This window comes from Trachypithecus francoisi, unplaced genomic scaffold, assembly GCF_009764315.1.
Source record: "Trachypithecus francoisi isolate TF-2019V2 unplaced genomic scaffold, Tfra_2.0 Lachesis_group21, whole genome shotgun sequence".
NCBI lineage: Eukaryota > Metazoa > Chordata > Mammalia > Primates > Cercopithecidae > Trachypithecus > Trachypithecus francoisi.
In genome coordinates, this window is record NW_022681467.1 from 17,151,752 (window position 1) to 17,173,327 (window position 21,576).

A 21,576-nucleotide genomic window follows, 5' to 3' on the forward strand; every position below is an offset into this window, starting at 1 on the left:
GCACCACCCGGATTTATTATGACATTAAAGATGCAATTAAAATGTGTGCTTGAGATTCTGTTCAATGCCAAGCATCAAAGAAAAGTTGTAGAAACGTGTGGCCTTCTGTTAGACTTGCGCAAGTGATGAAGGAGAAGCTATTTAGGGTTTTGAATGAGGCATCCCTAAGATAACCTCACTAATAAAATAATAGGAGTATTCCCTCTTCATTCTCCATAATCTCTCAATGTTGATGGGTCCACACTATTAGATCCCTGATGGCCACTGTGATCATTGCACTGTTTTAAAAGTATGCTAACAGTAAGTATTAAGAAAAATTGTTTTCTTTGGAATTGAAAAGACACTTTGCAAAAAAGCTTCTTTTCATTAAGTTTTCAAAGGCATTTCCTGCCCTGCCCAAGAGACTACACAGATGGTTACAAATCCTTCATTTTACTTCATAGAAAATAACTTAGTCATTCGATAGCTAGTGACTACCTGTTCTTTAAAAAGCAACTGAACAAAGCCTGAAAAGAAATTAGTCAAGACTGGTGGAAAATTCTCATGCTTAAATAGCTTTTAAAGTATAAATGGACAAATGAAAAACAGCAGGTTACTTCTTGCTTGGGAGAATGAGAGAACTTTTGGAAATGGTATTTTTGGAGGTTGCTTTTCAAGACTTAATAGAGCATTATTATGTAATGTGGCTAGAAAAGATGTGTACTATGTGTATGTGAACAAAGAATAGTGATAAATTCATATTGATTAAAATGAGTAGGCATGTTGGGGGCAGAAAATGAATGCTGTTAACACTAATTTCAACATTATTCTTTAGGTAGTAGACAGGAATTCTGCATTTACAAGCAGAATGGTAATACGATTACAAGAGTCATTTGGGAAGATTAATCTCTGTGTAAAAGGGATTTGGAGGGCAAAGAAATTGAACAGCAAGTTTAAAATTCTGAACATTGAGTTATAAGGAAGGAGAAGGAAGTTCTCAAGACAGGGCAGAATTCGTAAGTTTTATGAACAGATTGGGGGCTGGAGGAAATGAGATGGAGCAGAAAAAGATGGCCCCAAGGTTTAGCACTGGTTATGGACTATTAAAATATGTGGGGAGGACAGATGGAGAAAGGGTCTCTTTTTTTAATTAATCGCATGCAATGTGCACATGGCCACCTATTTATTGAAATCTGAGAGGGAGAGTCAGAGCTTCCGGAAAGAAGGGTAAAGGCTAGAATTACATATTTGAGAATTACATGCAAAGAAGTAGAAATCAAAGGCATGTGATTGGAAGAAACAGCTAAAGCAAACAGAAGATTCTCCAAATAAAGACAGTGAAAGATAGATTTCTTTCCCTTTTGGAATTGCTTTCCAGGAAGCTCATTGCTAAATTTGAAACTTGGTGGCAGAATGGTTCCTTAGTTTAAGTTTTCTGATAAAATGATTCTCTTGTCTCCTATCTTTAAAACTTCCTCTCCTCCTTAAGGCTTAGGGTTGAGGAGTTTGTATACTACTTTTGGAATACTACATATTTCATGGATTCCAAGATGTATATATTTTTCACATTTTAACATCTCTGAAATTGGGATGTGCCTTGACAATCACTGGATGGTTTATCATAGTTTAATTGGCAGTGTCTTTCATTCTGTGTGGTATATAAAATAATGGTATATGCTATGATCAATAATGCCTTGGATTTGATGAAAGATGGTACTTTCTGATGTGTTTCCCTAACTTGGTAACCTGGCTGTTTTTCCATGAAGCCTTTTATTCCCCCAAAAGGTGAAGAGCAACCTACTTAGGAAAAGAGAAGTATAGTACTGTATGGGTATTCCATCAGTCAGGAATGGGTAGTTGAATATCTTTTCTGGGCTGAAAGAAAGAATAAAGGTAAGAATTGAGACTCAAGCACCCTGGCTCCCAAATCAGAACAAAAAGTTCTGATGGTGGGAGAAGCAAGATATAGTATAAACCCAGATAGTCTTGGGGCCAGCATAAAGCTTGCTTGCTTCTTGCTTTTTGGAACATTTTCTGGAACATTTTGGAACATTGCTCTGGAACATTTCAAGCCTCCTAGATTTAGAAGCCTCTGTGGTATTGGAACTACATGGCCCTAGTAGCTGACAAATGACCAAAGGAGTGTTTTGATGGATGGACCTGAGACAGCACCATTGGTTCCTGCACAGCCCCCAAAGACCTGGAAGTTCTGCATATCCCAGAAGAATGCTGGAATAAACTGATACCAGAATGAGGACTTGGCTGAGCAGGGACTTTGAACCACTGGGGTGGAAAGCTGCAGTAGAGTGCAGTTAGGACGTGTCCAACAATGGGGAAACCAGATGCTCCTACCAATTGCCAGGTGGACACATTAGCTTCCCTCACACCCAGATGCCATTTGGGGCAAAAAGCAAGATCTCTTGAATGGGGAGGGCCTTTAACAGGAATTTGACTATCAAGTAACTAAACATGTCCCTGAAAATGTTTTTTTTTTTTTTTTTTTTTAATAACTGGAAGAGCTGAGTTATTTTAACTGGCAATTAATTTTTCTTCATAATAAGGGAGAATGCAAGGTTTGAGTGTAATACGAACTTACAATAGCAGGTAACACATCTTTTTGCTGCACATTTGAGTTGTGTGTACATTTTAATCCTACTACAATGGATTAACGGTATGATGTCTCAAATACTAAAAGTAACCTGGATTAAAGACAAAAACTGGTTCCATATATAACACTGGAAAATATAAATGCTTATGGTGGTCTAGGAGGATGAAAAGCCAGAGAAGAAGTAAGAAAAATGGAAAAACTAGTAGTACCTCTCCAAAGCAGAAACAAGAGGAGGCAAGTGATGAATTTAGTCAAGTGTTACAGAATGGTGAGCACAGTTGAGCTCTTGGATTTGATTTGATTTGATGATGAGAAGCCATTCAGAATCTTTGAAAATTGGCAATCTAAATATGGTGATATTTTATTAACCATAATTTTTCATGAGATGTTAGTGCCAAAAGACATGTAGTCTAACTCCACTGTTTTACAGATAAGGAAACTAAGAACCAGAGATTTACAGAATCCAGTTCAAATCATAAATAGGAGAAAAACAAGTATATTACATCTGAAGTCAACTAGAATCTGCATGTTTTGCATCATTTGGGTGAAAAACATGTTGGAGGTATTAATAAGCCCCCTTCGAAAATAACGATGAGATCATGCATATGAAAAAGGCAAAACATTTGCTAGAATGCATCTTGGGAGCAAATACTCTGACGAGTGTTATGTGTATTTTAATTTTTTATTAGAGAAGTTGGAAGTTTAATTTCAATGTCGATGGTATCATCATTTTCTCCGCTTTGTTCAGAGGAACACACAGAATCAATTTGTACAAGCATATACAACAATTCATTTGGTGCTGTGCACTAAAATCAGTAATCTGATTAGTTCTAGACTACCGGGTTTCCATGCGCTCCTCTTGGCTTTGGTGGCATGGCTCAATTCCCAGCGGAATACTTTTTCATGCACTGTCTGCATCTCAACTACAACAGGCTTAAAGACCATGCAGATTAACACTGTAGCAATTGTTTTGATATTTAACAGACATAAAAAGGTCATTTCCTGATATGAAATTCTGAAAATCTGCATAAATATTTTTGTGTAAAATTAAATTAGTTATGTATTTTTTTCAAACTAGAACTTGAAGTATCAAGAATGCCCACATAATTCATATACACATATATATAGACTTTTTCATTATGCTAAAAGTCTTGATAGTCAAATTATATTCTGTGCCATACATTTATTTAACCAGTATTTATTTGGCATTAGGTTAACTGTGTCTGTATGGATTAGTCTTTACTGGTGCTTGTGTATCATGCAAACATAGTTCTAGTATTCCTGCTTACTAATCTTGTCATGTGGCAATACTTAGATGATTTTGCTCTCTAACAGTGTGAATTAAAGAGTATAAATACTTTATACATGGTCACATTTACAAACGTTTGCCAATAATCACTTCACAATCTTTATGGTGTGAATTGTAGTATCTGGAATCTGCGGAAACAATTCCTATAAAGCAATGTCAGATGTCAACTTTCTTAAATGTGCCTAACACAGTTCTCCTTTGAGTAATGATGAGTTTTGGCACACATACACTGCTCTATTTTTCTATTGTTCTAACAATTTCCACAACTTTTACAGGAAATTAGCCTCTGATGGCATGGTAGAGACACGGCACTTACTGATGAGGTAACTTAGATGTAGAAAAATTTTGCAAAATTATTTGTCTAGCAGACCACCACTTCTGCTAATACATTTGTAGACAGAGTTTTCTTTTCCTAGTGCATGCACTTGCTATGAAATTGCGAATGCACTGTTTTTTGTTTTTGTTTTTTTTTTTTGCTGCAGCTCAAACATGTCCTAAGGCATCACAAAGGAGAGTTGTTAACACCAAGCTCATTTACTTGTGATGGTATTTTATAGCAAACATGTTTAAGTTGTATTATCAATGGTTAAACTCTGCCTTACTGGAATAGTAAATTTTTGTGGATTTGTAGCTACTTTTGTTTGGCCAAGGAAATGCAATACTCAAGCTGTTAAATAGAAGTCAATCAGACATTCCAAGTCTCTCTGGTTTCAGATATCATCTTGTTTACACATAAAGGAAACAAAATAAACAGCTTTCATCCACGGAGTTTGTGTTCAGAAGTTTGTGAGTGAATCTTTTGATGCTTTGTGGGTTTGCTGCTTCAGTTTGCATTTTGGAGTTTCATACTACTGTTGCTGGTCTGCGGTCCATCTCGGCTTCCAATTTCACCATCTGCTGCATCTCCTTCGCCTATAACATCAGAAACATGGCCTTACGTGTGTTGAAATCCTTATCTGAAGGCACTTAAAAACCCTGGCCTCTCTTCTCCCATAAATAGGATCCTGTCACCACATTCTTGCTACTCAAAATATGGTCCACGTAGAAGCAGCGCAGCATTGCCTGGGACCTTCTTAGAAACATAGAATCTTGGAGTCTACCCCAGACCTATTGAATCAGTTAAAATCTTCATTTTAACAAGATCTCCAGGAAGTTTTTATACACATTACATTTTGAGAAGGACTGGTTTACACAGTGCCAGGAGAACCACTTGAAAAGAGGGTAGACCACTTGCTTCATCTTTAGACTGAAAAAGGGCAGGTTACTTCTTGCCACTTCTTACCACAAACTGTTTGATTTCGTTTCTACAGATTGACACGTTGCTTTGACTGTGTAGATAATTTTATCACATTTAGAATAAGTATTGCTTATGTACAACTTATTTCCTAAATAGCCTGAAATTTAGTTAAAAGTAATTCCCTAAGAATCTAATTGATAGAGAAGTTGAGGTGAGAGCATATTACACTGGACCAGCTGGAGTCTTCTGTAAATGGAATGTTACAGGAACATGCAGGCCTTCAGGAATCCTATTGTGCAAACTCTATCCCTGTGGGCTCTTACTTCTCTAGGGTAATTTTTATGGACTACCAGGAAGTAAGCAATAGTGAATTCAACCTCATGAGTTCAGATTGTCACTAAGACAACAAGCTAATTCGAGAAGAGGAAAGGGGGTATGACGGGGGCAGCGTCTGGTGAGAAATACTTGCTTGGAAACAGGAAAAAATCAAATAGTACATTTCAGCTTTTATTATCCAATTGGTAGCCTGGATGCGTTTGCCCAACCCAATGCACGTATCTTTTGAGGAATGAGGATTGCCCATTTCTTTTTTTAGTGACACGCTGCTTTGAGATAAAGGACATTTGAAAATAGAAACATGGACCTATGAAGATACAAATTGGAGGCAGATTCTGAAGTGCCCTGATGTTAATATTCATGTCTGCTTAGATATTCCAACTAAATGGAAGGTTACTGGGAGGGGGTTTGGTCAACTCTGTACATTATACGAGAAGCATCTTCCAAATGAATTCTTGTGACAAAATTAATTTAACCCATAGACTATACTGTGATTTCCTTCTTCTTCTTACTTCTATATTTTGGCATTAAGTTTCATTTTGGTGAGGATGGATATAATAACACCAAAGAATTAAATCTTTCTGTGTAAATTTGGGATGGGTGGTTCCCTCTGTCCAGATATTTTTTATGCCTAAAGTATAGTAATACTCTAATAGAGAAATGAAGAAATGGAGAAAAATATACAAACATGAAACTATGACACAAACAGTATTCATAAGGGATGACAGTGAAACATTATCAGCACTGGAAATTAAGTACTTCCATGTTCAGTAAATAGTAGAAAACGATTCTCTGTGCTTCTCCCCCTTTAGCTTCTGAAGAAAGTATTGATCACAGTGTAGAAGGAAGAATCACAGGACATTATAAGACTATTCCAACAGCTAAGTTTTTGTATGAGTTGGGTGACCATTCATTCTCATTTGTCTGAGGCAATTCCAGTTTATGCCTGTAGTCCTAGATATTACGAACAGAGCTGCCTTTCACTCTCAAAACTATCCGGGTATGGACAATAAATTATATGGTCACCTTACTTATGAGGGGTGATCAGGGTCTTTAGCAGATGGGACTTAGCAGAGAGCATGACAAGAGTCATCGTGTAATGTTTCTACACGCAGAGCACAGCTCCGTCATTAAAAACCACCAACCAACTTTTACTGGGTGCTTTAAAAATTAATTGGAGTCATATTAACATGTGTGAGTGATCTGACTCTGTGACCCTGTCTTAGCTGTGGTCAGTCCAAATGACAGCTGCACATCACTGCTCTGATTATGTCTTTATTACCATGATCTGTTTCCCAGATCTGCAACAGAACATACAGGCTCAAATACCCTCAGAAGTAATTCTCTAAAGACTCTGGGCATTTTGGCATGAATATGACATCAGAAATCCAAGCATGGAATAGTCAAGCTTTTAAATCCAAACCCTTCAGATATTAGTTGTGACCAGATGTGACTCATAAATGGAGACTGCACAGAGAATACGGACGTAGTCGAGAAGGAAAGCAATGTCTTGCTTATCAGAGTTTCGGTCCTACCTTGCGATTGGGACACTGCATGACAGGATTTCAAAAGCTGTTTGTACAAAAATAGTAATGTCAAAATTGAGTCATACATACAAAGCAAAGAAAATAAATGAATATTGAAGTGAATTTGAGAAATGAATGCAAAACCATATACAGAAAAGCAAAAAGCTAAGGATAAAACACGTACACACCCCTCAGTGACAAACTTTCCCCTAGTTGATCTCAACAGAAAAAAAAAAAAAAGAAACAAAACAAACAACCAACGCCTGTCATCCCCAGACTGTGCCTCTCTCCTGTGACAGTTAAGTGGAGAACCTAGCCTTTAAGCAAAACCTTTTACCTCTCTGTATAAAATGATAGGATTGATGACAAAAATCAATTTTTGAGACTCGAGTGTGTGACAGTAATGGAGTCGTTAATGTTTGAAATGGTACATGTCAAGACAGATGAGATATACTGTGTAGCTGGGAGGTCTATGAAAAAACTCAAGTAGGAAAAACATCCCCAACCTTCAGAGTTTTAAGCGAATAATCTGCTGACCAAGTAGGCAACGACATAAAGTGGCTTACAAATAGCTTAGAAGTTGAGGATCCAGAATCAGGACCAAAACATACTGCCACTTGGTTTGTTTCTGCCAGTGCCCCCAACACTGGATTAGCTAATGGACTGAATCCATTCCAGGCCTTGCTTTGGAAGGGGAGATTTGGGACACTGATTAGGAGTAGGGTCACAGGAAAATAGAAAGAAATCTTTGAGGGAAATACTATGGGAGAATGTTTACATTTATCTCTGGCTTAGAAAAAAAGTCTTGGGATTTAACAATTATTTAGCATATTGTTGTGGAAGTTTGAATTGTCTGGAGACAGAGAACTGTTCTTGCTGATGAAATGTTTACCTGATTATGAAGGGAGATATACTGTATAGTTCCAGACCTTGCCTTTTCATGAGTAAAGAAGTGAAGTCACTGTATCTTTTGCACTGTGCCCATGACAATGTTGTACCATACAGAGTAACTGTGAATTGAGAGCTTTCTCACCCTTAAATGCCAAAAATACTAGAAAGATCTGGGATTCAATTTGCAATTGAACAGGCCATATTTCTAAAGCAAAGCTTAACACAGAAATTCAAGTCCAAATTCTTTGCTTGCCAGAAGCATCAGTATGATACCTTAAATGTCTTTTCCTTGAATCTCATTAAATCTTTATCAGATCTCAAGCCTTTTCATGTTCTATGCTTTCCCAAGCTTTTGTGACTCAAAGTATCAGTCGTGGGTGGTAGACCTTAAAAGACATTATTTGAATTTCTGGAACAAAAAGCCAGCACTCTCCCAATACAGTCTAATCAATATAGCTATCACTAATCTAGCAGTTTAATGCAAGAACTCTGGTGTGGCTTGAATTAGTCATGTATTAGGATAAAAGCTCAAAGTGATTTTTAAAAATTATGTACTTCGGCTCTGAAACTAGCGACACAAGATGACTGTATTCTCTAGCTCTGGCATACACCACTATTGTAGTGATGAGTAATTCTGAGCACATTTACATTCTTTAGTCAAACTTGTTGCTAAGCAACACAATTAATTTCCAAGTAGTTTCTTAATTTAGTTAACTAACACATAACTGTGCCTTACCTTTCACTGTGCCCTTCTTCTAGGGAGAATTTTTAAAAACCTTCTCCAAGGCATCCTTATCCCTACCCATTGTCGAATCACTGAAGTGGCTTCTAAAGCTTTGGAGATGATGGCTTTATCCTTATTCATATTCCTACATTTACCCCAGAAGCACTTTCTGAAAAGTGCTTTAAGAGCAAAACCATAAGCTAGGAAACTTGTATCAGAATGTGATGTGTTTATGAGTTGGTCAAATGAATTGGACCTATGGGGACAATAACATGTATTGTCCCCTTGGAGTGGACTTGCTTATGAATAGAAGCATTTAGCTGAAAAGGAAATGGGAAACATAACTAGGAAGTATGTTGATGAATAAAATTTCTGTCCACCAAAAAGTAAAGAATCTGAAACTAGAAGTCAGATTTATCTGTTACCTTACTGACATACAAAAAATGATTTTATGTTTTTTTTTCTTTAACTTTCTCAAAGGTACTTTTTAGTATAATTCCTACTTAAGTATTCTTCAAGGGGAGCCATTTACTTTGGAAAAAAGTATTCCTTAAATAAGATTGTTTTATAGATGGGAGAAAACAGGAAGGAACAATGTGGCACAAGTACATATTTCATCAAAACCGCTCCATTTTTACATTGAAGTACCTAGGAATAATAATTTCTATACCAATTACACCTAAAGAATAACATTTGAACTGACATTTGTCTGATACTTAAACGATAACTGAGGGTCTTGTTGTCACAGGAACTGGAGGGATTTCCAACAAATTGAAGGTTGCTGATGGGCTGTAGCCCATTTGCAAAGGTGCCCATCTGTACTATGCACCAGATAAAAATACATTTCTCTTGGTGCTGGAATATGCCCACTGGCCTAACTAAACAGTTGGAATTGGGATAACTCCTTTTTTTTTGTTGTTTTTTTTGAGATGGAGTCTCACTCTGTCACCCAGGCTGGAGAGCTGTGATGCGATCTCGGCTCACTGCACCCTCCACCTCCTGAGTTCAAGTGATTCTCCTGCCTCAGCCTACTAAGTAGCTGGGACTACAGGTGCACGCCACCAGGCCTGGCTAATTTTTGTATTTTTAGTAGAGGTGGGGCTTCACCATGTTGGCCAGGATGGTCTTGATCACCTGACCTGATCCACTCTCCTCAGCCTCTCAAAGTGCTGGGATTACAGGCGTGAGCCACTGCGCCCGGCCTGGATAACTCTTTATTTGTGCATATTTCTTTATTTAGTGTCTCGTCTTGCTGGGAAAAAGCACCAAAACTACGGTATCTACTCATGCTCAGTGGTTGTAGAGTGATGGGGGCTCATGACTTTAGATTCTACCTGTAAGCCCCAGGGAGGTTTTTAAACTTCATTTTCAGATTGAGGTTGAAAATAGGTGGTTTCTCTCATTTGCTTTTAAACATCATATCCCTTGCCTGTAGTTTGCAAATTATAAAACTCTAAGTGAAAATGAAGAAATACTTTGTAATCTATTTTTTTCATACTCTCGCTTTTAGTAATTTCATTCTTAGAATCCCCATAATTTATCCAAATATTCTTTTTTTTTTTTTGGCATAGCCAGATTCTGCTCCTGCTCCAAAAACAGGTACTTTCTTTTCTTTTTGGATATAATGGAGAAAATATAGTAATGGGCAACAAATTCTTCTATCCACCTTTCAATTACGATATGCAAAAAGCCACTGGTCACTGTGGGCCACGGCATGTGTACCCCAAATTGGCTAGCTGCCTACATGTTTTTACATATTTTAGGTAAAATACCTGCTCATTCTGTTTCTCTAGGAATTCTAGATGTTCAAGCTGGACTTTTTTCAACTGATCCATTTCTTTGGACTGCTTCATTGCGAGCTGCAAAAAAATAAATAAATAAAAATTAAAAAAAATTCTGATAAACTTTGGGTTACAATCTTAAAACAGGGAGAGATGACTTGTAACTTTATAATTTAAGTGAAAGAGATAATAATTTTTAAAAAATCACCTCAAAATTTGTGGAGTTTAAACTCGTAATTCTTTCTGGGAAGATCTTTCCTGCTAAAATCGTAGAAAATAATAGAGGACTTATGGATGACTAAACCTGGCTTCATTTTCTGTGTAAAACGGTGCCAAATCATTATCTTAAAGATTTTAGTGAGAGATTATTGCAGTTTTCAGGGAGCAGAGAAGCTGGAATGTTTAATGTACAGAAAAATCAAATTAAGCAAATTAGCTAGAGGTCTGGTGGCTAAGCATGAGTTATTGTTTATAGTTTTTTAAAGGAAGAATGCCAAAAATATAATAAAATACTTACTCTCTTTCTTTCTTCCAGAAACTTTTTAGTGTTGCTGCTGTTTAACTCCCTGACTCGCCTAAAAGCAATGGGCACAAATAATGGTTGGTATGACATTGAACGAAATTAATATTATATCAAATAAGAAAGAGCTATATTCCATCAAATTCTCTGGATGGAATTGTTGATTTATTTTTCTAATTTTTATTGTAGTATTTTCAAACATATAATGTCCAGAGAAGAATATTTTAAAAACTGTGTGTGTATCTCTCAGATTAACCAATATTAGTGTTTTGCCATGTTTATCTGACATTTTTAAAGACAATAAACAGTTACAGATGCAATTAATGCCCCATTTGTATTCTTCCTGATTCAGTTTTCCTTCTTCCTCTCTCCCCAGAGGTAACCACTATTGTGAATTTGGTGTGGATCCTCTCACCCACGTTTTAATATTTTAAGCCACATATAGACGTGCCCATGTGTAATATAAGAGCTTCTCAAACTTTCCTGTGTATACCAATCACCTGGAGAGATGATAAAAACCAGGCTATTATGCCCTCCACTTTGAGACTTTGATTCAGTGGGCCTGAGGTGGGAGGTCTGAATTTCTAATAAGCTCCCACATGATGCTGATGTCGCTGGTATTGTTTCATGTGTTTTCTATATGTACCCATAGAGTAACATAGTCTGGGTTTCTCCCCTTGGCTTACTACTTATTCTTATGTTTTAGAGATACATCCATGTTCCAAACCACTTCATTATTTTCATTTGCTGTATGGATTTTTTCAATTTATGAACAGACTACACTATTTCCTCATTGCCATTAACAAAAAGTAGGTTATTTTCAAACAACGCTACAATGATCGGGTGCATGGGCCCTGTAATACGTGACACTATAAGAGTCTGTTGAATAAATGGATGAGTGGATGAAGTGTGTATATCTTCCTGTGCACATAGGCAAAGGCTGCTGTAGGGTGTATACTCAGACTTGCCAGTTGGCAGGGTACAAATAGGCTCCTCCTTACTCCAATCCAGTTGTCCCAACTGCATTTCCATCTGCAGTGTCTGGGTGTTACTCCTTCCCCATATTTCTGCCCACTCTTAGTACTATCAGACTTTCTTGTCAGTTAGATGCTCCTATGGAATGGCATTGCTCACTGTTTTAACTTGCATTTCCCTGACTACTGGTGAGGTCGAGTGTTTTTCATGAGTGAAAAGACCTATAACTTCTTGAACTTCTGTAATCATTGTCAGTCTGTTCAGGATTGCTCCATTTTCAGTCAGTTTTGGATATTTATATTTTTCAAAGCAATTCTGCACTCCATCTAACATTTCAAATTTATTGTAGTTTTTTTTTTTTTTAATAGTAGACTTGGTTTTTCTCTGTAGTTAATTCCCTTTTTCATCCCTAACATCACTAATACATGCTTTCTCTCTCTTTCTTCTTTAGTCTTGGTGGAAGCTAACTGATTTTTATTCTTGTCAAATAAGCTTTTGTTTTTATGAATGCCCTCTATTGCATTTTGTTTTCTATTTCAGTATTTTTTGCTTTTTAAATTTCTTTCTTTCTATCAGAGATCTTTGGGTTCACTCTGTTTTTCCAACTTCATATTCTCTTTGAGTGGCTGGCTCATTAATTTTCATATCTTTTACAAAATATATGCATCTAGGCTGTACTTTTCACTCCAAATATCACTTTAACTACCCTCTACACATTGATAAATAATGTTTGCATTGTCATTCAGTTATAAACATTAGGTAATTTCTGTTAAAATGTCTTCTTCGATCTAAAAATGTTAAGTATGATTTTCAGTTTCTATATATCTTTCTTAGTGCTGTGACAAATTTTTAAATTTTATTTCTCCTTAGTTAGATAAAGCGGATACAAACATACACACAGTATGGGTTTAGAATATAACTATTATTTGGTATAGAAAAATTATTTTTTAAAGAACAGCCAATTCGTAGATATTTTGGAACCACCTACCACTGGATACAAACTTATGAGAGATAGCAGAGTAGAGTGACAATACTTAGCCAAAAATGTATAGTACTTGGGTGATGGACAACCTAAACATCCTGACTTGATCACTGGGCATTGTATACATGTAAAGTTTTCTCATGTACCCCCATACAGTTGCACAAATAAAAATAGAAAGTTACAATGAATAAGTACAGTTTTCAAAATAAGATAAATTTTAAGAATCTTGCTAATTAAGTTAGCAGTAACTCCAAATTAAAGATAATTTGACCTCAACCAAGCTAAAGTCCACCTTGTCACATATTTGAAAAAGATGGTAAAAAGCTATTAATTGGCACATTTGTCATGGTTAATTCTATATTTCACTTTGGACAGTTTAAAACAGTTCAAATTAATGAGGTTTTATCATGGCTGGAATATTTGGTGTTTTCAAGCTGAAGAAGGTGTCATTTCCATGTATATAAGGCCCTTAAATAAAGTTGCTTATCTGAGAATAACATCCAGAGAATGACACTTTTTACTTTTCTTTTCTTTTCTTTTTTGAGATGGAGTCTTGCTCTGTCGCCCAAGCTGGAGTGTAGTGGTGCAATCTTGGCTCACTGCAAGCTCCGCCTCCCGGGTGCACGCCATTCTCCTGCCTCAGCCTCCTGAGTAGCTGGAATTACAGGAACGCACCACCACACCCAGCTAATTTTTTGGTATTTTTAGTAGAGATGGAGTTTCACCATGTTGGTCAAGCTGGTCCCGAACTCCTGACCTCAGGTAATCTGCCCCCCTCGGCCTTCCAAAGTGCTGGGATTATAGGTGTGAACCACTGTACCTGGCTCATAAAACAGCTTTTCTCTGAGACATGGACTTCAGCCAGAAGGCCACCTTCATGCTAGGTATTATTCTCCCCATAGAAGGAACCCCACTGTCCCTAACTGCTGGTGGCGTAGTGGTTATGGAGCTGACAGCATTTGTATTCTCAGAGATTTCCCGAGGTGGATGACAGGCAGCACAGGTGATCGCTAGGAATTCAGTGCCTATCCCTTGGGTAACATGACTATTGATGGCTCCTCAGATCCCCTTTACCAGCTGTGTCTAAAGGGCTTGCACCTGACACCTTCTATGGAGGTCACACAAACCTTCCCCAAACCTCAGGCAGCCAATGGCTGCCTAATACAGAAACACAAAAGCCTGGTACTCTTGCTTCAAAGAGGGACAAATCTGTGGTACAATTTTTTATTTGAGGTTACGGGGACCCTAGGTGAGACCACATCCTTGCTTAGGGCCTGTCCTGGGCCTTCCTGCTTCCTCATGCCCTTTCTCTGAAGGTCCCTTCCTCAGTGAATCACAAGCACCTCAATTCCTGTCTTGATCTGCTTCCAGAAAATTCACCTAACATAAGGACAAATGAGACAAACAGGATGGGAGCTTTAAGGATGATCCCATGTGAAGGACTACTGAAGAAGACCATCCCCCTGACTGCTGCTGCTATTCAGAACTGGCCCATCCAGAACAGACTGACACCTGAGCAGGGGAGAGGCTTGCAGAATGACCCAATGGAACCTGGGAAGGATGCTTCAGAATTATATCGACTATAGGCTGGGCGAAGTGGATCACGCCTATAATCCCAGCACTTTGGGAGGCTGAGGCAGGCAGATCACTTGAGGTCAGGAGTTCAAGACCAGTCTGGCCAACATGGTGAAACCCCCATCTCTACTAAAAATACAAAAATTAGCCAGGTGTGGTGGTACATGCCTGTAATCCCAGCTACTAGGGAGGCTGAGGCAGGAGAATCGCTTGAACCCAGGAGGCGGAGGTTGCAGTGAGCTGAGATTGGGCCACTGCACTTCAGCTTAGATGAAAAAGCAAGAAGACTCCATCTCAAAACAAGCAAGCAAAAAATAAATAAATAAATAAAAAAGAATTATATTATGTCATATTTTATACAACTTTGTTTGTAAAGCAGCACATATATATTGAATGTAAACTGATTTTACTGGTGGTAGTAAGCAACCAGAAAATGTGGACGATTGTTCTACAGTGATAATAACAAATCTTCATTGCAGTTATAATAGCAGAATTCCTAGTCTAAAGTCACAATTGTTTTTATGTCTCAGTTGTGTTTGTGTGTACACATGTAAAGAAAATTGAGACTGTGTCTTCAAGTCAACGCCATATTCCTGCAGTGAGCACTCTCAGACTTACCTTTCCCGTTCTGCCTTATTCTTGATAGATTTATCTTGGCTGATGGCTTTGCTATTTTCCATAGAAATCTTAGCCTGGTGTGCTCGCATTTCCTTGCTTTCCCTATGTATTAAAAACAAGAAAACAAACAGGCAGGGGGATGTAGAGTTTGTGTTTAATGGGTAGAGAGATTCATCTGGGGAAAATGAAAAAGTTCTGGAGGTGGGTGTTAGTGACGGGTACACAACAATGTGAATGTACTTAATGCCATGCACTTAATGGTTACAATGGTAAAGTTTACATTTTATTTATATAGACATAATTTAAACATGAAAAAAACCAAAAATACTTCTGTTTATAGTAATATGACTAGGCTTACGCCTCTCACTCTTTTTTTCTTCTCTATTATCGAGCTCATCGACTTCTGTATTTGGAAAAAGGAGGGAAGGGACCCCAAGCTATATGGATGCTGATCTCTGAGGGGCAGTGGCCACCTAGTGGTGAAGTGACAGTGATGGCCTGTGATGAGGAGACAGTATTTTTGCCTATTAATATAAAGATCTCAGCTTTGCCTCATATTATATGGGACCAGATGGGCTGGAAAAGAGAGAGAAAATGTTCTGACCCTCACAAACAGCCTTCCTGTTTCTATCAGCCATGGGAATGAAAGGGACTAAATGGTTTCAAGGAAGCACAGGAACAGCAAAAAAGTAGGTTTGCAGGTGACCAATCACTGTATGTGTGAATGTGTGAATGCATGTGTATGCATGACACACACTTATTTATGTGTGCATTAAAGGAATAAAACTTAAATGCTACATAGTATATGATTACAAAAATTTTTTTCTACAACCTATGGAGATCTATTGAAAGCACTGCCTGGAAACCAGTATCCAAGCAGTCAGATTACCTAGGCACTGCTATTTGCTCTGCATCCAACGAGATGGGCAACACTGAAGTGGAGAGTTGCTCACTCAGCTACCCTAGAGCCACTTCAGCAGGAACATGTATAGAAACTCTGGACCCAAGAAGATCACTCTCAGATTTTACCATAACTTGTTAGGAAATTGACCTTTCTGTATTCATTTATTCAGCAAACACCAGTGACCAAATGTTGCAGACAAATGTCTAGAAAGCAAAGATTTGTAACCAAGAATAATGGTTGTGATCATGAGGAAGAAACACAACCACCAGGGGTTTGAGTAAGAGCTAAACTACTGCTGTTGCTTTGAAAAGTGCTTTTTCCATGGGTTTATTTGTTCTATTTATTTTTTATTATACTTTAAGTCCTAGGGTACATGTACACAATGTGCAGGATTGATACATAGGTACACATGTGCCATGTTGGTTTGCTGCACCCATCAACTCATCATTTACATTAGGTATTTCTCCTAATGTTATCCCTCCCCCAGCCCCCCACCACCCAAAAGGCCCCGGGGTGTGATGTTCCCCGCCCTGTGTCCAAGTGATCTCATTGTTCAATCCCACCTATGAGTAAGAACATAGGTGTTTGGTTTTCTGTTCTTGCGATAGTTTGCTGAGAATGATGGTTTCCAGCTTCATCCATGTCCCTACAAAGGAAATGAACTCATCCTTTTGTACAGCTGCATAGTATTCCATGGTGTATATGTACCACATTTTCTTTATCCAGTCTATCATTGTGGACATTTGGGTTGGTTCCAAGTCATTGCTATTGTGAATAGTGCCACAATAAACATGCATGTGCATGTCTTTATAGTAGTATGATTTATAATCCTTTGGGTATATACACAGGAACAGGATTGCTGGGTCAAATGGGATTTCTAGTTCTAGATCCTTGAGGAGTCGCCACACTATCTTCCACAATGGTTGAGCAAATTTACACTCCCACCAAAAGCATTCCTATTTCTCCATATCCTCTCCAGCATCTGTTGTTTCCTGACTTTTTAATGATTGTCATTGTAACTGGCACGAGATGGCATCTCTTGTGGTTTTGATTTGCATTTCTCTGATGACCAGTGATGATAAGCATTTTTTCATGTGTCTGCTGGCTGCATAAATATCTTCTTTTGAGAAGTATCTGTTCATACCCTTTGCCCACTTTTTGATGGGGTTGTTTGTTTTTTTCTTGTAAATTTGTTTGAGTTCTTTGTAGATTCTGGATATTAGCCCTTTGTCAGGTGGGTAGATTGCAAAAATTTTCTCCCATTCTGTGCGTTGCCTGTTCACTCTAGTGGTAGTTTCTTTTGCCATGCAGAAGCTTTTTAGTTTAATTAGATCCCATTTGTCTGTTTTGGCTTTTGTTGCCATTGCTATCGGTGTTTTACTCATGAAGTGTTTGCCCAGGCCTATGTCCTGAATGGTATTGCCTAGGTTTTCTTCTAGGGTTTTTATGGTTTTAGGTCTAACATTTAAGTCTTTAATCCATCTTGAATTAAGTTTTGTGTAAGGTGTAAGGAAGGGATCCAGTTTCAGCTTTCTACATATGGCTAGCCAGTTTTCCCAGCACCATTTATTAAACAGGGAATCCTTTCCCCATTTTTTGTTTTTGTTGGGTTTGTCAAAGATCAGGTGGTTGTAGATGTGTGGTGTTATTTCTGAGGCCTCTGTTCTGTTCCATTGGTCTATATATCTGTTTTGGTACCAGTACCATGCTGTTTTGGTTACTGTAGCCTTGTAGTATAGTTTGAAGTCGGGTAGCATGATGCCTCTAGCTTTGTTCTTTTGGCTTAGGATTGTCTTGGCAATGTGGGCTCTTTTTTGGTTCCATATGAACTTTAAAGTAGTTTATTCCAATTCTGTGAAGAAAGTCATTGGTAGCTTGATGGAGATGGCATTGAATCTATAAATTACCTTGGGCAGTATGGCCATTTTCATGATATTGATTCTTCCTATCCATGAGCGTGGAATGTTCTTCCATTTATTTGTGTCCTCTTTTATTTCATTGAGCAGTGGTTTGTAGTTGTCCTTGAAGAGGTCCTTCACATCCCTTGTAAGTTGGATTTTGGATTCAGAGGTATTTTATTCTCTTTGAAGCAATTGTGAATGGGAGTTCACTCATGATTTGGCTCTCTGTTTGTCTGTTATAGGTGTATAGGAATGATTGTGATTTTTGCATACTGATTTTGTATCCTGAGACTTTGCTGAAGTTGCTTATCAGCTTAAGGAGATATTGGGCTGAGATGACGGGGTTTTCTAAATATACAATCATGTCATCTGCAAACAGGGACAATTTGTCTTCCTCTTTTCTTAAATGAATACCCTTTATTTCTTTCTCTTGCCTGATTGCCCTGACCAGAACTTTCAACACTATGTTTAATAGGAGTGGTGACAGAGGGCATCCTTGTCTTGTGCCAGTTTTCAAAGGGAATGCTTCCAGTTTTTGCCCATTCAGTATGATATTGGCTGTGGGTTTGTCATAAATAGCTCTTATTAATTTGAGAAACGTTCCATCAATATCTAGTTTATTGAGAGTTTTTAGCATGAAGGGCTGTTCAATTTTGTTGGCCTTTTCTGCACCTATTGAGATAATCATGTGGTTTTTGTCACTGGTTCTGTTTATGTGATGGATTACGTTTATTGATTTGCATATGTTGAACTAGCCTTGCATCCCAGGGATGAAGCCAACTTGATCATGGTGATTAAGCTTTCCAATGTGCTGCTGTATTTGGTTTGCCAGTATTTATTTTATTGAGGATTTTTGCATGGATGCTCTTCAGGGATATTAGTCTAAAATTCTCTTTTTTTGTTGTGTCTCTGCCAGGCTTTAGTATTAGGATGACGCTGGCCTCATAGAATGAGTTAGGGAGGATTCCCTGTTTTCTGTTGATTGGAATAGTTTCAGAAGGAATGGTACCAGCTCCTCTTTGTACCTCTGGTAGAATTCGACTGTGAATCTGTCTGGTCCTGGACTTTTTTTGGTTGGCAGGCTATTATTGCCTCAATTTCAAAGCCTGTTATTGGTCTATTCAGAGATTCAATTTCTTCCTGGTTTAGTCTCAGGAGGGTGTATATGTCCAGAAATTTATCCATTTCTTCTAGATTTTCTAGTTTATTTGCATAGAGGTGTTTATAGTATTCTCTGATGGTAGTTTGTATTTCTGTGGGATCAGTGGTGATATCCCCTTTATCATTTTTTATTGCATCTATCTGATTCTTCTCTCTTTTCTTCTTTATTAGTCTTGCTAGTGGTCTGTCAATTTTGTTGATCTTTTCAAAAAACCAGTTCCTGGATTCATTGATTTTTTGAAGGGTTTTTTGTGTCTCTATCTCTTTCAGTTCTGCTCTTAGTTATTTCTTGCCTTCTGCTAGCTTTTGAATTTGTTTGCTCTTGCTTCTCTAGTTCTTTTAATCATGATGTTAGGGTGTCAATTTTAGATCTTTCCTGCTTTCTCTTGTGGGCATTTAGTGCTATACATTTCCCTCTACACACTACTTTAAATGTGTCCCAGAGATTCTGGTACGTTGTGTCTTTGTTCTCATTGGTTTCAAAGAACATCTTTATTTCTGCCTTCATTTCGTTATTTACCCAGTAGTCATACAGGAGCAGGTTGTTCTGTTTCCATGTAGTTGTGCAGTTTTGAGTGAGTTACTTAATCCTGAGTTCTAATTTGATTGCACTGTAGTCTGAGAGACAGTTTGTTGTGATTTTTCTTCCTTTACATTTGCTGAGGAGTGCTTTACTTCCAATTATGTCATCAATTTTAGAATAAGTGTGCTGTGGTGCTGAGAAAAGTGTATATTCTGCTGATTTGGGGTGGAGAGTTCTGTAGATGTCTATTAGGTCTGCTTTGTGCAGAGTTGAGTTCAAGTACCAGATATCCTTGTTAACCTTCTGTCTCATTGATCTGTCTAATATTAACAGTGGGGTGTTAGAGTCTCCCATTATTATTGTGTGGGAGTCTAAGTCTCTTTGTAGGTCTCTAAGGACTTGCTTTATGAATCTGCATGCGCCAGTATTGGGTGCACATATATTTAGGATAGTTAGCTCTTCTTGTTGAATTGATCTCTTTACCATTATGTAATGGCCTTCTTTGTCTCTTTCAATATTTGTTGGTTTAAAGTCTGTTTTATCAGAGACTAGGATTGCAACCACTGCTTTTTTTAATTTATTTTTATTTTTTGGCTTTCCATTTGCTTGGTAGATATTCCTCCATCCCTTTATTTTGAGCCTATGTGTGTCTCTGCATGTGAGATGGGTTTCCTGAATACAGCACACTGATGGGTCTTGACTCTTTATCCGATTTGCCAGTCTGTGTCTTTTTTTGGGGCATTTAGCCCACTTACATTTAAGGTTAATATGCTATACGTGAATTTGATCCTGTCATTATGATGTTAGCTGGTTATTTTGCCTATTAATTGATGCAGTTTCTTCATAGCATCAATGGTCTTTACAATTTGGCATGGTTTTGCAGTGGCTGCTACAGGTTGTTTCTTTCCATGTTTAATGCTTCATTCAGGAGCTCTTGTAAGGCAGTCCTGGTGGTGACAAAATCCCTCAGCATTTGCTTGCCTGTAAATGATTTTATTTCTCCTTCACTTATGAAGTTTAGTTTGGCTGGATATGAAATTCTGGATTGAAAATTCTTTTCTTTAAGAATGTTGAATATTGGCCCCCACTCTCTTCTGGCTTGTAGAGTTTCTGCCGAGAGGTCTGCTGTTAGTCTGCAGGGCTTCCCTTTGTGGGTAACCCGATCTTTCTCTCTGGCTGCCCTTAACATTTTTTCCTTCATTTCAACCTTGGTGAATCTGACAATTATGTGTCTTGGGGTTTCTCTTCTTGAGAAGTATCTTTGTGGTCTCCGTCTTTCCTGAATTTGAATGTTGGGCTCTCTTGCTAGGTTGGGGAAGTTCTCCTGGATGACATCCTGAAGAGTGTTTTCCAACTTGGTTCTTCTCCCCGTCACTTTCAGGTACACCAATCAAACACAGATTTGGTCTTTTCACATAGTCCCATATTTCTTGGAGGCTTTGTTCATTTCTTTTTACTTTTTCTTCTCTAATCTTGTCTTCTCACTTTATTTCATTAATTTGATCTTCAATCACCGATACCCTTTCTTCCACTTGATTGAATAGGCTATTGAAGCTTGTGTATGTGTCACGAAGCTCTTGTGCCATGGTTTTCAGCTCCATCAGGTCATTTAAGGTCTTCTCTACACTGTTTATTCTACTTAGCCATTCGTCTAACCTTTTTTCAAGGTTTTAGCTTCCTTGCGATGGGTTCAAACATGCTCCTTTAGCTCAGAGAAGTTTGCTGTTACTGACCCTTCTGAAGCCTGCTTCTGTCAACTCATCAAAGTCATTCTCCTTCTAGCTTTGTTCCATTGCTGGTGAGGAGCTGTGATCCTTTGGAGGAGAAGAGGTGTTCTGGTTTTTAGAATTTTCAGCTTTTCTGTTCTGGTTTCTCCCTATCTTTGCGGTTTTAGTTATCTTTGGTCTTTGATGTTGATGACCTACAGATGGGGTTTTGGTGTAGATGACCTTTTTGTTGATGATGATGCTATTCTTTTCTGTTTGTTAGTTTTCCTTCTACTAGTCAGGTCCCTCAGCTGCAGGTC

At 38.0% G+C, this 21,576-nt stretch overlaps 1 protein-coding gene across 18 annotated transcripts in view; it reads right to left on the bottom strand.

The window, feature by feature from the left end:
- Positions 1 to 2,490: 2,490 nt before the first annotated feature.
- The window catches only part of PLCB4 (phospholipase C beta 4), a 419,870-nt gene continuing 400,784 nt past the window's right edge, over positions 2,491 to 21,576 (bottom strand). For 7 of the 18 annotated variants that reach the window (XM_033185629.1, XM_033185625.1, XM_033185628.1 and 4 more), the window contains 5 exons: positions 15,062 to 15,163; positions 10,909 to 10,966; positions 10,383 to 10,469; positions 7,005 to 7,041; positions 2,491 to 4,808 (listed from right to left, as the gene is read on the bottom strand). In XM_033185629.1, coding sequence (XP_033041520.1) covers positions 4,720 to 4,808; positions 7,005 to 7,041; positions 10,383 to 10,469; positions 10,909 to 10,966; positions 15,062 to 15,163 — 373 coding nt within the window. In that variant the 3' untranslated portion in view covers positions 2,491 to 4,719. The remainder of the gene's footprint in view (positions 4,809 to 7,004; positions 7,042 to 10,382; positions 10,470 to 10,908; positions 10,967 to 15,061; positions 15,164 to 21,576) is intronic. The other 11 variants (XM_033185634.1, XM_033185627.1, XM_033185626.1 and 8 more) reach the window with 5 other exon arrangements.